Source organism: Gorilla gorilla, chromosome 7 (assembly GCF_029281585.2).
Source record: "Gorilla gorilla gorilla isolate KB3781 chromosome 7, NHGRI_mGorGor1-v2.1_pri, whole genome shotgun sequence".
Lineage (NCBI taxonomy): Eukaryota > Metazoa > Chordata > Mammalia > Primates > Hominidae > Gorilla > Gorilla gorilla.
This window is the reverse complement of record NC_073231.2, coordinates 72,911,840-72,925,608: the sequence shown is the minus strand read 5'-3', so window position 1 is coordinate 72,925,608 and position 13,769 is coordinate 72,911,840. Positions and strand designations below refer to the sequence as shown.

At 41.2% G+C, this 13,769-nt stretch overlaps 1 protein-coding gene across 4 annotated transcripts in view; it reads right to left on the bottom strand.

Moving 5' to 3' along the window:
* PRKDC (protein kinase, DNA-activated, catalytic subunit) overlaps positions 1-13,769 on the bottom strand; it is a 190,783-nt gene that overhangs the window by 121,447 nt on the left and 55,567 nt on the right. For all 4 annotated transcript variants that reach the window (XM_055349529.2, XM_055349531.2, XM_055349530.2 and 1 more), the window contains exons 27-32: positions 12,097-12,323; positions 10,525-10,619; positions 8,615-8,714; positions 7,306-7,439; positions 3,265-3,513; positions 397-620 (exon numbers count right to left, since the gene is read on the bottom strand). In XM_055349529.2, coding sequence (XP_055205504.2) covers positions 397-620; positions 3,265-3,513; positions 7,306-7,439; positions 8,615-8,714; positions 10,525-10,619; positions 12,097-12,323 — 1,029 coding nt within the window. The remainder of the gene's footprint in view (positions 1-396; positions 621-3,264; positions 3,514-7,305; positions 7,440-8,614; positions 8,715-10,524; positions 10,620-12,096; positions 12,324-13,769) is intronic.

Sequence of the window (13,769 nt, the reverse complement as noted above, 5' to 3'; positions counted from 1 at the left end):
TTGCTAAGAAAATAGATTGAAAAGTTCCCATCACAAAAAATGTTACATATATGAGGTAACAGATACGTTAATTAGCTTGATTTAGCCATACCACAAGGCAGAGCATATCAAAACATCATGCTGTATACCATAAATACAGTTTTTGTCAACTAAAATAAACTGACAAATTGATTTTGACATATAACTCTTCTGACAATGCAAAGTTTTAGAAAAGCCAAAACCTAGCCTTCTCTTCCTGGTTCTTCCCGAAGTCAGGAAAAGCTGGGTTGAGAGGATGAAATATAATAATAATAATAATGATAAATTTTTATTAAAAGCCAAAACCCCTTCTAACAGAAACCTTTGAAGTAGTTTTCCAGTACCAAAAACTGACCTCAAATTAACAGAGCAGCCTACCTTCCATCCTTCTGGGGAGGTGTTTAGCAGAGTCGTGGTAAACTCCATAATCCGGACCACAACGGTGCATTTGCTGTAGTTGTACCTTTCTCCCTCTTGTGGGCTTGTTCTGTTACCTGCTGCCCCAGTGCCAAAGCACTTTTCTGCTGCTATAATGTCATGCATGGCAATGCTTTCTAAAAAGAAAGCCACTGCTTTCAAAAGTGAAGACTGGGCTTCAGTACCTAGAAGCAATTATATTAAAGTATTAATATATGCTTCCTTTCAACTCCACTAAGATTAACATAAAATTGCTTCTCTAAGTATAGGCATGATATACATTCAGCAAAAATTCAAAATTTTTCAAAAGAAACAAACAGCTTAATAATAGCTGAATAAAGTGGCATTTATTTTTTCTCATATCAAAAGGACACATTGATGGAAGGTCGGGTCTTTATTCCCAAACATTACATGTGAGAAGATAAATTAATATGCTCATTTTAAAGGGCAATTTGGCAATTCGTACCAAGTTTCTAAAAATATGCATGCCAATTTCTACCAAATGTTTAAAAACTCATTATGCTTTGATCCAGCACTGAAATTTTAACCTAATGAAATGACTGCAGAATTGCAGAGATGTGGTTGTAAGAATGTTCTTTTTAGCACTGTTATCAATAATGAATGTTATTAATAATGAAAAAATAAAAAATCCTGTCCTTCAAAGGACAGAGACAAATTATGGAGCAGTCTTCAAGCAGGTGTGGACAGGCACCAGTCATCTTATGGAATCAACTTTCAGATCAATCCTCAAACAGGCTTTGTCACAAAACTCGTTTGTCTGAAAACACCCTGGAGCTGGTTCTCCTTTCCCATCTCAGGCTGTTCATCAGGACTCTCCTGCTTAATGAAAGACAGACCCACCCTCACCTCTCTCCAGTCTAACTGTAGTTTATTACTCCAAGGTGCACAGCCCTTTAGAGTGCCAAGGGACAATTTAAAATACTGGTACACTGTTGAAAGAGTAAAGGCAACAATTGAGTAGGAAAGCCTTTTTGTAAGTCTCATGGTTTCCAATTCTTTGTTTCCAACATAATTTAAGGAAAGTCAATCCACACTGTCAACTGATCTCATTAAAAATAATTTTGATATATTCCAAGAACTGAGACAACTTATATTAAGAATTATTCTCAGCCGGGCGCAGTGGCTCACACCTGTAATCCCAGCACTTTGGGAGGCCAAGGCGGGTGGATCACGAGGTCAGGAGATCGAGACCATCCTGGCTAACACAGTGAAACCCCGTCTCTACTAAAAATACAAAAAATTAGCTGGGCGTGGTGGCGGGCACCTGTAGTCCCAGCTACTAGAGAGGCTGAGGCGGGAGAATGGCATGATCCCGGGAGGATGAGCTTGCAGTGAGCCAAGATCACGCCACTGCACTCCAGCCTGGGCGACGGAGACTCCATTTCAAAAAAGAAAAAAACTAATTATTCTCAAAAACCAAATATCCTTGAATCCAATAGAATATTGGATTGTAAGACACACTGCAACCATGGATCTGTTAAATATGGGAAAATGTACATTTTAGAATAAACCAAATATGGCACTTATTTATGTGAACAAGTTTCTTTTGTTTTGGTTTTATTTTCTGAGACGGTGTCACCCAGGCTGGAGTGCTCTGGTGCGATCTCAGCTCACTGCAACCTCCGCCTCCGGGGTTCAAACGATTCTTGTGCCTCAGCCTCCCAAGTAGCTGGGATTAACAGGGACCTGCCACCATGCCTGACTAATTTTTGTATTTTTGGTAGATACGGGATTTCGCCATGTTGGCCAGACTGGTTTCGAACTCCTCACCTCAGGTGATGTGCCCACCTCGGCCTCCCAAAGTGCTGGGATTACAGGTGTGAGCCACCGCGTCCAGCCATGAACAAGTTTTTTTAATACTAAAATCTATACGTACAAAAAATAAAATTCCAACCGCATAATTTTACATTTTATGTGTAATAATTACCAAAATTTTTATTATATTTGTTGTTGTGGCAGTAAAAAATGTAATGTGCACTAATAACAAATGTAATAGTAACACAGAAGAAAATTTTTTTTGAGACAGGGTCTCACTCTATCGCCCAGGCTAGAGTACAGTGGCACAATCATGGCTCACTGTAGCCTCAACCTTCCAGGCTCAAGCGACCCTCCCACCTCAGACTCCCCAGTAGCTGGGATCACAGGTGTGCATCACCACGCCTGACAAACTTTAGTATTTTTTGTACAGATAGTATCTCGCCGTGTTGCCCAGGCTGGTCTCAACCTCCTGGGCTCAAGTGATCCTCCTGCCTCGGCTTCCCAAAGTGCTGGGATTACAGGAGAGAGCCACTGCGCCCAGCCAAGGAATCTTTAAATATGTACATCTTTTCATTAAAAAGACGTAGATAGGGATATAGTAAAATCTTAAGCAAAAAAAACTTAATACTTTAGGATAAAATCATTTGAAGGGTAGGAAATGAGAATATGAATTCAGGGACTCTGCAAAATTTCCAATAAAGCAGCTATATTTTAAAGCCAATGATGCTGTACATAAAACTGCTACAGTATTCATTGTTCATGGAATACTTTTTTTTAAGTAATATTAACAGTTTCGTGTATTTAAAATGTCAACATTTACAATACACCAGAAAGTGTAACTTTTTCAATTATATAAAGCTATGAGAACACTGTATTTGTCAACTTTGAAGTGTGAAGAAAGGAACCCTTGCAGAGAAGTGACATGAAAGCACGGGCAAGGTGGTGCACAGCACCTACCATCATGTCGCTGGGATTCTGATCTGGCAGAGCCACTGCCCAGGGTGACTCTGGCAGCATGACACACACCAGAATAAGGCAAGGGTGACCTACCTAGGACCTGGAGCGCTCCTACAGTTCTCTCGCCAATGAACGTGTTGTAGCACTCCAGCGCGGCCAGGAGCAGGTCCAGCCAGCATAGCGTGGCCTGCAGGCTGAATGGCCCCCGAAGGTACAAGAGCGTGGGCTGGGCCAGGATGCCCGAGGGCTGGCCACAGCCACCCCCTTCAAAGGTGTTGATGAGAAAAGAGACACCTTCTTCCTTGAGAACATCTTTCAGCCACAAATTAGGGGATCTGTTGCCTTTAAAAAGAAACAAAATTAAAATGCACACATATACCTACATTTCTTTAATCTAATCTTTGTACCTAAAATTTCAAAATGTTATGGGACAATCTTCTTTCATTTTACTATGCATTCAACTTGTTTCACTGTAATTACTTCCAAGAAGGTATTTCCACCACAGCCATTCTCTTCAGGTTCCTCAAACATTATAAAAATAGTTGGACACTATTTGGAGTAGCTGCATACTAATACTCTTTCCCCTGCCTTTTTATTTAAAAATTATTATTCCTTTAAGTCACAAAACAGCATTTGCAAATGAGAACAATAATATCTACCTCTGGGTCTGTTACAAAAATTAGCTGAATTAAAGTAGTTAATATTTGAACATGTGCTTAGAATAACGTCTACCACACAGTAAGTGCAGTGTTTGTTAAATAAGAGAATCGAATGAGCCGTTTTTTCCAGGAAATTTTCTTTTAAATATTAAACTTCTTCTAAATTAAAAAGATAAATACATAAAACTGCATTTTGTATGCTCTGAAATCAGTAGCACTGAAAATAAAATGTCAAATCATTCTGACTCTAATGAAGAATTCAAAACATGTATCTCTGATGTATTAAAAACAGAACATTCAGCCGGGGGTGGTGGCTCAGGTCTGTAATCCCAGCACTTTGGGGGGCTGAGATGGGCGGATCACTTGAGGTCAAGAGTTCATGACCAGCCTGGCCAACATGGTGAAACCCCATCTCTACTAAAAATACAAAAATCAGCCAGGCGTGGTGGTGCGCGCCTGTGGTCTCAGCTACTCAGGAGGCTGAGGCAGGAGAATCACTTAAACGAGGGGGAGGTTGCAGTGAGCCAAGATCACGCCACTGCATTACATCCTCAGCTACAGAGTGAGACTCGGTATAAAAAAAAAAAAAGAGAGAACATTTTGTGTATTAAGAGGAGGAATATTCTGTAATGTTCTGTTACTTTCACTAAGAAGAGACAAAGAAATGTATAATAATGAGCAAAAAATAAATAGTAAGATATTTAAATTCTACATCAAGAGTGACAGAAGAAAAATGATAGAAAGAAAGGACACAAAAAGGCAGATCGAGAGAGAGCAGACAAGGGTACATCACAAGAAGACAGAGAAGCTGAAGACGCAGACAAGCACGCTTGGGGTTGGGGAGCCTGCCCAGCCCTACTTCTTCCTTGGTCTCCACCGAGGACCTGCTGTCTGTTTCTGGGCCTGGACCACGCTGAGTCTCAGTATTCAGAAGCCGCCAGGAGCTGTCTCTCTTGGACACATGTCAGAGGGACAACCCTGCACCTGTCGTCAAGTCCTACTGATCTGGGTGTTCCTGTACCCAGGACTGCTGCTACACAGTGAGCTAAAGAGACACCTGACACAGACACTTAAAAACCACTGAAGGAAGCTAGATGCAATGGCTCGTACCTGTAATTCCAGCACTTTGGGAAGCCAAGGCAGGAGGACTGCTTGGGGTCAGGACTCAAGACTAGCCTGGGCAACATATTAATACCAAGACCCTATCTCTACAAAAAAACTTAAAAATGAACCAGGTCTGGTAGCACATGCCTGTGTTCCCACCTACTCATGAGGCTGGGGCAGGAGGATCACTTAAGCTCAGTTTATGGCTGCAGTGAACTGTAATCATGTCACTGCAACCTACCTAGCCTGGGCAACAGAGTGAGAACCTGTCTCTTAAAAACAAACAGGTGCTGCACACCTGCAGTCCCAGCTACTAAGGAGGTTGAGGCAAGAGGATCACATGAGCCTAGGAGTTCGTGTCCAGCCTGGACAACATAGTGAGACTTTGTCTCTAAAACTGAAAAGGAAAAAAATAAAAGAAAACAAAAATACCCACTGGGGGATAAAGATACCAAAGGAGAAAGGTGGCTACACCCTGCAAGGCCACAGAAGAGATAAATCAAGGAAGGTTCCTTAATGTTAAACAAATTACCTGTTGGAAGAAGGGCAAGGCTCACCTACTACCTAGCAGCCTTTGTCCAACAAAACACAATGCTGAGAGGTGGAACTCTATTTAGTTCAGAATACATGAGGTCCGTATCATAGGCAACTGAGAAGAGAATAGCGCTAGAAATGCCTGAGATCAGTACAGCTGAGGTCACAAGAAATCCTATGTGCTACCAGAGTCACAGACTCAATGTGAGATAGTGGTCTGCCCATAAGCAGCTCTACCAACATGCTATCAGGGTCTCGGTTTCTACTAAATATAGGAAAAATGCTGCCCACTGCCCTCCAGCTCTTCCTCAGCCACTGGTCCACTCTTCAATGACTAATTTCACAAGGTTGCTGTGAGAATGACTTAACATATAAAAAAAAAAGTTGTTAGCTAAACACATTAAGCAAACTGAAAATGCTAGGCCAGGCGTGGTAGCTCACACCTGCAATCCCAGCACTTTGGGAGGCAGAGGCTGGCAGATTACGAGGTCAGGAGTTTGAGACCAGACTGGCCAACATGGTGAAACCCCGTCTCTACTAAAAATACAAAAATTAGCCGGGCTTGGTAGCACATGCCTGTAATCCCAGCTACTCTGGAGGATGAGGCAGGAGAACTGCTTGAACCCAGGGCGCAGAGGCTGCAGTGAGCCAAGATCGTGCCATTGCACTCTAGCCCAGGCGACAGAGCAAGACTCTGTCTCGGGGGAAAAAAATTTTTTTTAAATGCTAATGTTTTTTAAACAATTATCTAAATTAAAACAGATATACATTTCTATTATACATGTAAAATGATACAGTACAGTAAATTTATACTTTATTATTTATATAGCATATATAAAATAATCGAATTCAGTTAGAGTATGTATTTATACATACTCTATCGCATATAATATGTAGTATATAACATTATAATATATCCTATAGTATAACAAAATGTAAAGTCCTTTTTAGTTTTAGAAGCCTGGAAATATATAATGTAACTTTTTTCCTCTTGTTCCATGAAGAAAAAGCCCAGACAGAACTCCACCCCAGGCCAGGTGCAGTGGCTGACGCCTGTAATCCCAGCACTTTGGGAGGCCAAGGCGGGTGGATCACGAGGTCAGCAGATCGAGACCATCCTGGCTAACACGGTGAAACCCCGTCTCTACTAAAAATACAAAAAATTAGCCGGACGCGGTGGCAGGTGCCTGTAGTCCCAGCTACTTGGGAGGATGAGGCAAGAGAACGGCGTGAACCCAGGAGGTGGAGCTTGCAGTGAGCTGAGATAGCGCCACTGCAGTCCAGCCTGGGAAAAAGAGCGAGACTCCGTCTCAAAAAAAAAAAAAAAAAACAAAAAAAACTCCACCCCAACTTTTGCCAAGGAACCAGCACACCCATCTCACCTGAGGCGCTCTCCACACATGGCACAGGGCTGTGACAGCCCACAATCGGGGAAGGCAGGGCTTGATCTGTCCTGAGCACAGCTTCCCCACTCCCAAGCTATCAAACCTAGGTTTGGACTTAATGGACAAAACTGAGCAATACATTTATTCCTGAGAAACTTGTCATTATTTCAGTCCATAAGCAGTTTAATGGTTTAGTAATTACTGAAAAGCACAGGTTCACTGCTTTCCTTTAATATGATTTGAGATCATTCAGACTTAGGATGCTGGCAATTTCTTATTAATCACATGCTGAAACAGAACTGCATTACCTCATCAACTGTTAATATTCTGAATCTTAACTGAATACCATGTTAACTGCAATGATCACCCAATTACTCAATTCTTCTTTACTTCTTTTAAATGGGATAATAAAGCAAACCGTGGTGAAATTAAAGATATACAGATTACCATACCTGGCAATAAAGGAACGAATTTATAAAAGAGTTCAATGGATTTGTGTCGACATTCTGTCTGGGGCCTCCCACAATGAGCTAAAAGCCACTTGACCAGATCCGATAAACACAATGACGCGGAAGGTGGAAATCCTCTGCACAGAGACAGCATACTGTCATTAGTCCCTCTCCAACATGCAACATTCAGCTACCAAGTCTCTAGAAATCATAAACTCATCTTTATCACACAGATATATGTAGAAATCTCACTAAAAGGCATTCGACTTATTTTTAATGTATTATAATTAGATGCAATCAAAATAACATAAGTGAAATGGGTCCTAAATGCTGCTCATGTTCATTTTTTCACGTGGGGAAAAATTTAAAAGTTCTCCTTAAAAGAACAGCACTAAGTATTTTCATGTTTCCTTTGCAATATACCTTGTAAAGCAGTGCTTCTCAAAGTGTGGTCCCTGGACAGCTGTTCCAACATTACCTGTGCACTTGTTATAAATCCAAATTATCTGGCCCTACCCCAGGCGTACACAGAAATTGAGGGTGGGGCCAGCCCAGCAATCTGTGTTTTAACTAGATCTCCAGGCAATTCTAATGTATGCTAAAGTTAGAACCAATGAACTAAACTGATATCGTAAGTTAATAGTAGAATCTGGAAGAATCAACTTTTAAAACAACTGAGAAAATATTAATAATCCAGTCCACAGGGGACTGTGCTTCTCCAGAGTGGCGGTCACTAGCATGGATAACAGATGTCCCCAGATACCCTGCAGAGATCTGGAGGGGCTTATGGAGGGCACTCACCCTACTGGAGAAGGCAACACCACTAGGATGGAATAAGGGCAAAAACTGGAAACCACTGGCCAACATCCCAGCCTTGGTTGGCTCTAAGCAGTTTCATTTCCTAATTTTATAATTCCATGTCTGTCAAAATGTTACTATTTGAACATTCAGTTCATACACTTCAAAATTTACGGAATAATAGTTCATGCATATTCTAGTCAAATCATCCACATCAAAACATGTTCAAAATTAGTGCATATTAAATAAAACGTCTGTTACAAAACTAATTTTCAATTTGTATGTACTATCTCAACCCAGATCAAATACCTTATACCTTATCCCTTAAACCAAGTATTTTCAAACACAAAGCTTTTTAACGTTTTTGGAAAACGAACTCTTCATACTTCCACACATTCCTTGTTTAGGAAGTAATTCCTTATACTTCCACAGATCCATCCCAGGTTGTCCTTCATTAGCTGTGAATTAGTTTTATGTTGTGGGAAAAGACAGAAAAGGAAGCAAGATCACCTACCGCGGCAAACGTCGTTTCTTTGCTTTATTTAAAGAAACATGCTTCTTTTCAATGATGCGGCATAGGTGATCAATGGCATCACAACACTGTTGAATTGTACCTGTTCTCAAGTACAGAGACATATTTCCAAAGAAGGCATATATAGCTGATTATTATTAAATTTGTATTATAAATGTGTTGGCCTAATTTTTAACTGAAAAGGTAATTTTACTATAGATTTAATATGTTTTCATCCCTAAGAATAATAAAATTAGACAAATGATTCACACTGCATATTCAAAAATGAACACAAAACCCATATTTAAGACTGCAGGATAGCATGGTGCGTGCACGCACAAACACACGCACACACTCAGAGCAATGCCATACCTAACTAGAAACTGTACCACCAACACCTCGGCCACCCAAAGTACAGCCTCTCCTAATGGACCTGAGATGGAAGAGACTTTGCAGGTATTACAAAACCCACATACCAGGCCAGAGCCTGTGGACTTCAATGTGGCTATTTTAAAGGGGTGTAAATCCCTTGACCTCCCTTCCTATGCAGGATAAACTATGGTATCATTTGGTAATACAGCCTCTGGAGAAGTACAACAGAGGTAAGATGGTGAAGTCACTCACAGAAGTCTGGAATTATTTAGGAAAGGAGCCTTATACATCTTATTTTGACCTGTGTCACCAAGAAAAAGTTTTCTATGTTTTTTAAATATGTCCGTGATCACAAAAAAAGTTTCACTCGTTGAAAAAATTCACCCATATGGGAAATCAAGATAAACAAAGCAAATTTAAGCTATTTGACAATGAGGACTAAATTTTACACATTTTTGCCCACAGTAGACTATCAACATGAAGGATAACAGAGCTCAGTCTGTCTTTTTAAAAAATAAACAAAGTTGCCGGGCGCAGTGGGCTCATGCCTGTAATCCCAGCATTTTGGGAGGCTGAGGCAGGTGGATCACGTAAGGTCAGGAGTTATAGACCAGCCAGGCTAACATGGAGAAACATCTCTACTAAAAATACAAAAATTAGCCGGGCATGGTGGCAGGTCCCTGTAGTCTCAGCTACTCGGGAGGCTGAGGCAGGAGAATTGCTTGAACCCAGGAGGCGGAGGCTGCAGTGAGCCGAGATCGCGCCACTGCACTCCAGCCTGGGTGACAAGAGCAAAACCCCACCACAAAAAATAAACAAATAAAATAAAATAAGTCAAGACCCGTATCAGTGATAAAGTCCTGCCACAGCTGTGTGGCCGTCTCAGTCAATGACACGCCTCAGCCTCTGTGCCCCAACTACATCATGTGCTGGGACCAACGGGGAGTTAAGAAGTCTTCTAGCTCAACAACTCTATGTAGTTCCTAATAGCTTCTTGCATAGAATTTAATTGTAATCATTTATTACTCTCTTAGCTATTTTAGCCTACTTCTGACTTAATATCTTTATAATATTCCTTCATCATGGATGAAACAACTTTATCACAGTCCTGTAATGAGACCCACTTTCTACTTTCTAAATGATCACGAGTGAGTGCAGAGGCACTGACCACATCTCAGTGGTTACTACATCCAGTTTCTTCAGCACCATATCTGCACATTTTCATGTTCTGTCATCATAGCATCATAGTGTCTGACTGGCTTCGTTGTCGCCCCTGCCCTGGGCAGGATCTGCAACCAACCAGGGTCAACCTCAATGGCCACCAGGAGTACATGGTGAGTCAAAGAGAATGAGGGCATGAAAAAATTATTAACAAGCTGGATTTGAGGCACTGAAGGGGCTTCTCTTCTCTTCACATTTATTAATTTATAGAACTCTTGGGAAAAAAAAAAACCTTATAAGAGAATCACATGAGCCTTAACTCCTCATTGGGGAAACTCTTCAGACCTGTAACGCACACAGAACACTGAAGCAAAACGTACCTAAGGACTTCTCATCTGCATGTGCTAAGGCCAGACTCTCCATGTATGTCACCAAGGCTTCAAACACAAACTGTTCCACCAGAGACTCTTCTTCCCTGTAAAATAAAGAATAGGAAACCTCACCTAAGAAAACAATAAAGCAGAAAGGACAAAGAAAAGAAGGAATGGAATTAAAGAAGGCACACGTTAATTAAATTTGTTTTTTGTGGCCGGGTGCGGTGGCTCACGCCTGTAATCCCAGCACTTTGGGAGGCCGAGGCGGGTGGATCACGAGGGTCAGGAGATCGAGACCACAGTGAAACCCCGTCTCTACTAAAAATACAAAAATTAGCCATGCGTAGTGGCGGGCGCCTGTAATCCCACCTACTTGGAAGACTGAGGCAGGCAAATCACTTGAACCTGGGAAGCAGAGGTTGCAGTGAGCCAAGATCGCGCCACTGCACTCCAGCCTGGGTGACAGAGCAAGACTCCGTCTCCAAAAACAAAAACAAAAAAAAAATAAAAAAGAAAAACCATGAAACAACCTAAAACACTTCTCAAAGATACTTCCTCAAGAGCAGACTAGAGGAAAGCTACATGAACCAAAGAGGCAGCACACGCTCTGTTTCCACACAAGTGCCTCTGTCCCTTGCGTCTGCAGAACTGCTCATTTGTCTATGTGGCTGATTATTATCTATGTGTCCTTCTGAAATGTAACCCTCACGAAGGGCTGTATCGTTATACCTCCAACATAGACACAGGTCTGGCACATCATTTTTTTTTTCTTCATCTTTTAAGTTCAGGGGTACATGTGCAGGATGTGAGGTTACACAGGTAAATGTGGTACACAATATTCCTAATAAGGAATGCTGGATGAATGAATGAACACCACTACCTTAGGTCAGTGACCACTTGTCTTTTACCTTGGACCTCTGAAATGGCCTGTTCACTGGTGTCCCAGTCTTCAGTCTACTCAGACCCACTCTCTACACAGCTACCAGCAAGTGGATTTTAGGAGGAAATCTAAATGCATCTCTCCCTGCACCCACTACTCCACAGATCCTCTGTCACTAGCGGCGACCTACGCTCCTTACTACAGCAAGCAGAGCCCTCCTCGCCAGCCTCACGACACCTGCCTCCAAACCTCAAAGGACTTTATCGCCTCAGACACCTTCCTATTTCTTATCTCTACCCCCCCACCACCCACTAACTTTGATCTAAAATGCCTTGGCTGACTTCCATTTACCCTTCAAGTCTCATCTCCAATATAAACCCTAGCAAGAGGCCACAGCAAACCTGCTCACCCTGGATCAGCTACTCCTCCTCTGTGCACCCAAAGCCCCTGTATATGTGTCTTTTGTTGCATTTCCAAAATGGCTGAGACAGTGTTTACATGCATTTCTCAGCAGTTTCCAAGCTTCTGGAGTGCAAACTGAATTTTAATTCACTTTTTAATTTCCAGAAGACAGCACAGCATCCAGCACATAATTACTTACTAAATGCAGGAAATATGACACACAGATACACAGAGTGAAACTCCAAGTCACTTTTCAAAACCACAAGTTTCTCTTCTCTGTTGTGTAGCTTACAAACCTGAATTCCCTGTAGATATTATTAAAGGCAAGTGATGCTCCCAGCCTCTTGAAAGCATTGGGGTGAAGTGCAAGGCTATAAAGTCGCTTGAAAAGCGATTTGGTGTTTACTGGACTCTTCTCCTGCTGCTGTGGTGTTATTTGCTTAATGGACCATTTAAGGAATTCTCGAATACACCGACCACAAAAATCTCTTAAAGTACTGTCAACAGGGTCCACAATTCCATCCTGAAACAAAACAAAGAGACCTTGATTGTACTAATTTTTATAACCACTGACAACTGAATACCCTTGGTCTATCTCTGAGCATAACTAAAGTATGTTAAAAATTAATTTATAGCACTAGTCAAGAAAAAAATAAACATTAGTAAAACCAATCTCCATAGTGTATCCAGAATCTAGGCTTGAATAACTATTTCCTTCTGATATAATGAAAACATTTTCTTTTAAACAAATTAATAAACTGAAAAGCCATGAAGAGGGGAGAGAAAACTTTAATTATAACAAAACAATCTTTCCCTTCCCTGAAAAAAAAGAAAATGGCTATATCCTAAGAATTCCAGAGGAATTCTGATTGTTGATTTTACCCCATAACAGCTTTTGAGACACTTTGCATATTGAAGTCAAAGAGAATAAGACCCTTGGAAGTTCCAAAGAAACTGTACTGCTCCATAAAGGAAAATCCTATGGAGGCATGAAGAGCAGACCCCATAAAGGCCCTGCCGAAAACAGCTATGGACATTTGACCAATGACCACACAGAGATGTATTCTACTTTATGCTTTGTTGCCTTCTAGTCATGACGCTGTCTCAGATCTACAAAGGAAAAGTTTAACTTGAAAACGTACACTCAACAATGAATTAAGAGAGTTCTGCCTAACACTTCCAGTTATCTGCTACATATAAAATCCTTTCTTGCAGAGGTAATTAGAATCCAAAAAGGTAACACAAGCCATGGTAATGGGAGGAGAGGGTGCTTCCTGCTTTTCAGAGCAGAGGTCACCAGCGCCATGTGGTGATGCAGGGAACAGCAGCTCTCACCAGGAAACCCACGGCCCTCCTTCACTTGAGTGCTGTGCTACCGAGTTCATGCTGCTTCTTTACCTTTTCTTTCCTCAACTATCTCGTTTTACTTATCAGATTTCTTTCTGAAGCTCTTACTTAATCTACCTTCAAGGATCAAAAGGGAGAAAAGAAACAGAAAACAACTAAAATAAAAACTTTTTAACAGAAACATTATAATGAAAACATCTGAATGTAAATAAGCCATAAATTAACTTTAACTGTATTTATTATAGGTAGGATTCACTGGTAGACACTGCAGGGAATTAAACTACAGGTTTAATTATGTCACCACCCTAACGAATGTTCAGTCACTCTCCCCTACCCGTAACATGACTAAGAAAGATCACACTCAGAGTACACTGCCAGCAGCATAACCAGGGCTGTGCAGGAGACATAAACTTATTTGCACAGGTTCAAAATTTATAGTAAAATAAGCATCAAAAAAAACTACAATTTAGCTGGCCTCACTGCCTCTGCCCTCAGTGAGCTGGCGACCAAATTCTAAGACGCTGCTTCTCCGTGTCAGGAGAGTTCTGTGTAAAAGGTGAACTGCTGTTTCCAGGGCCCTTTAGTTATTGAATCTGAGTATAGGAGAAAATTGGATATACTC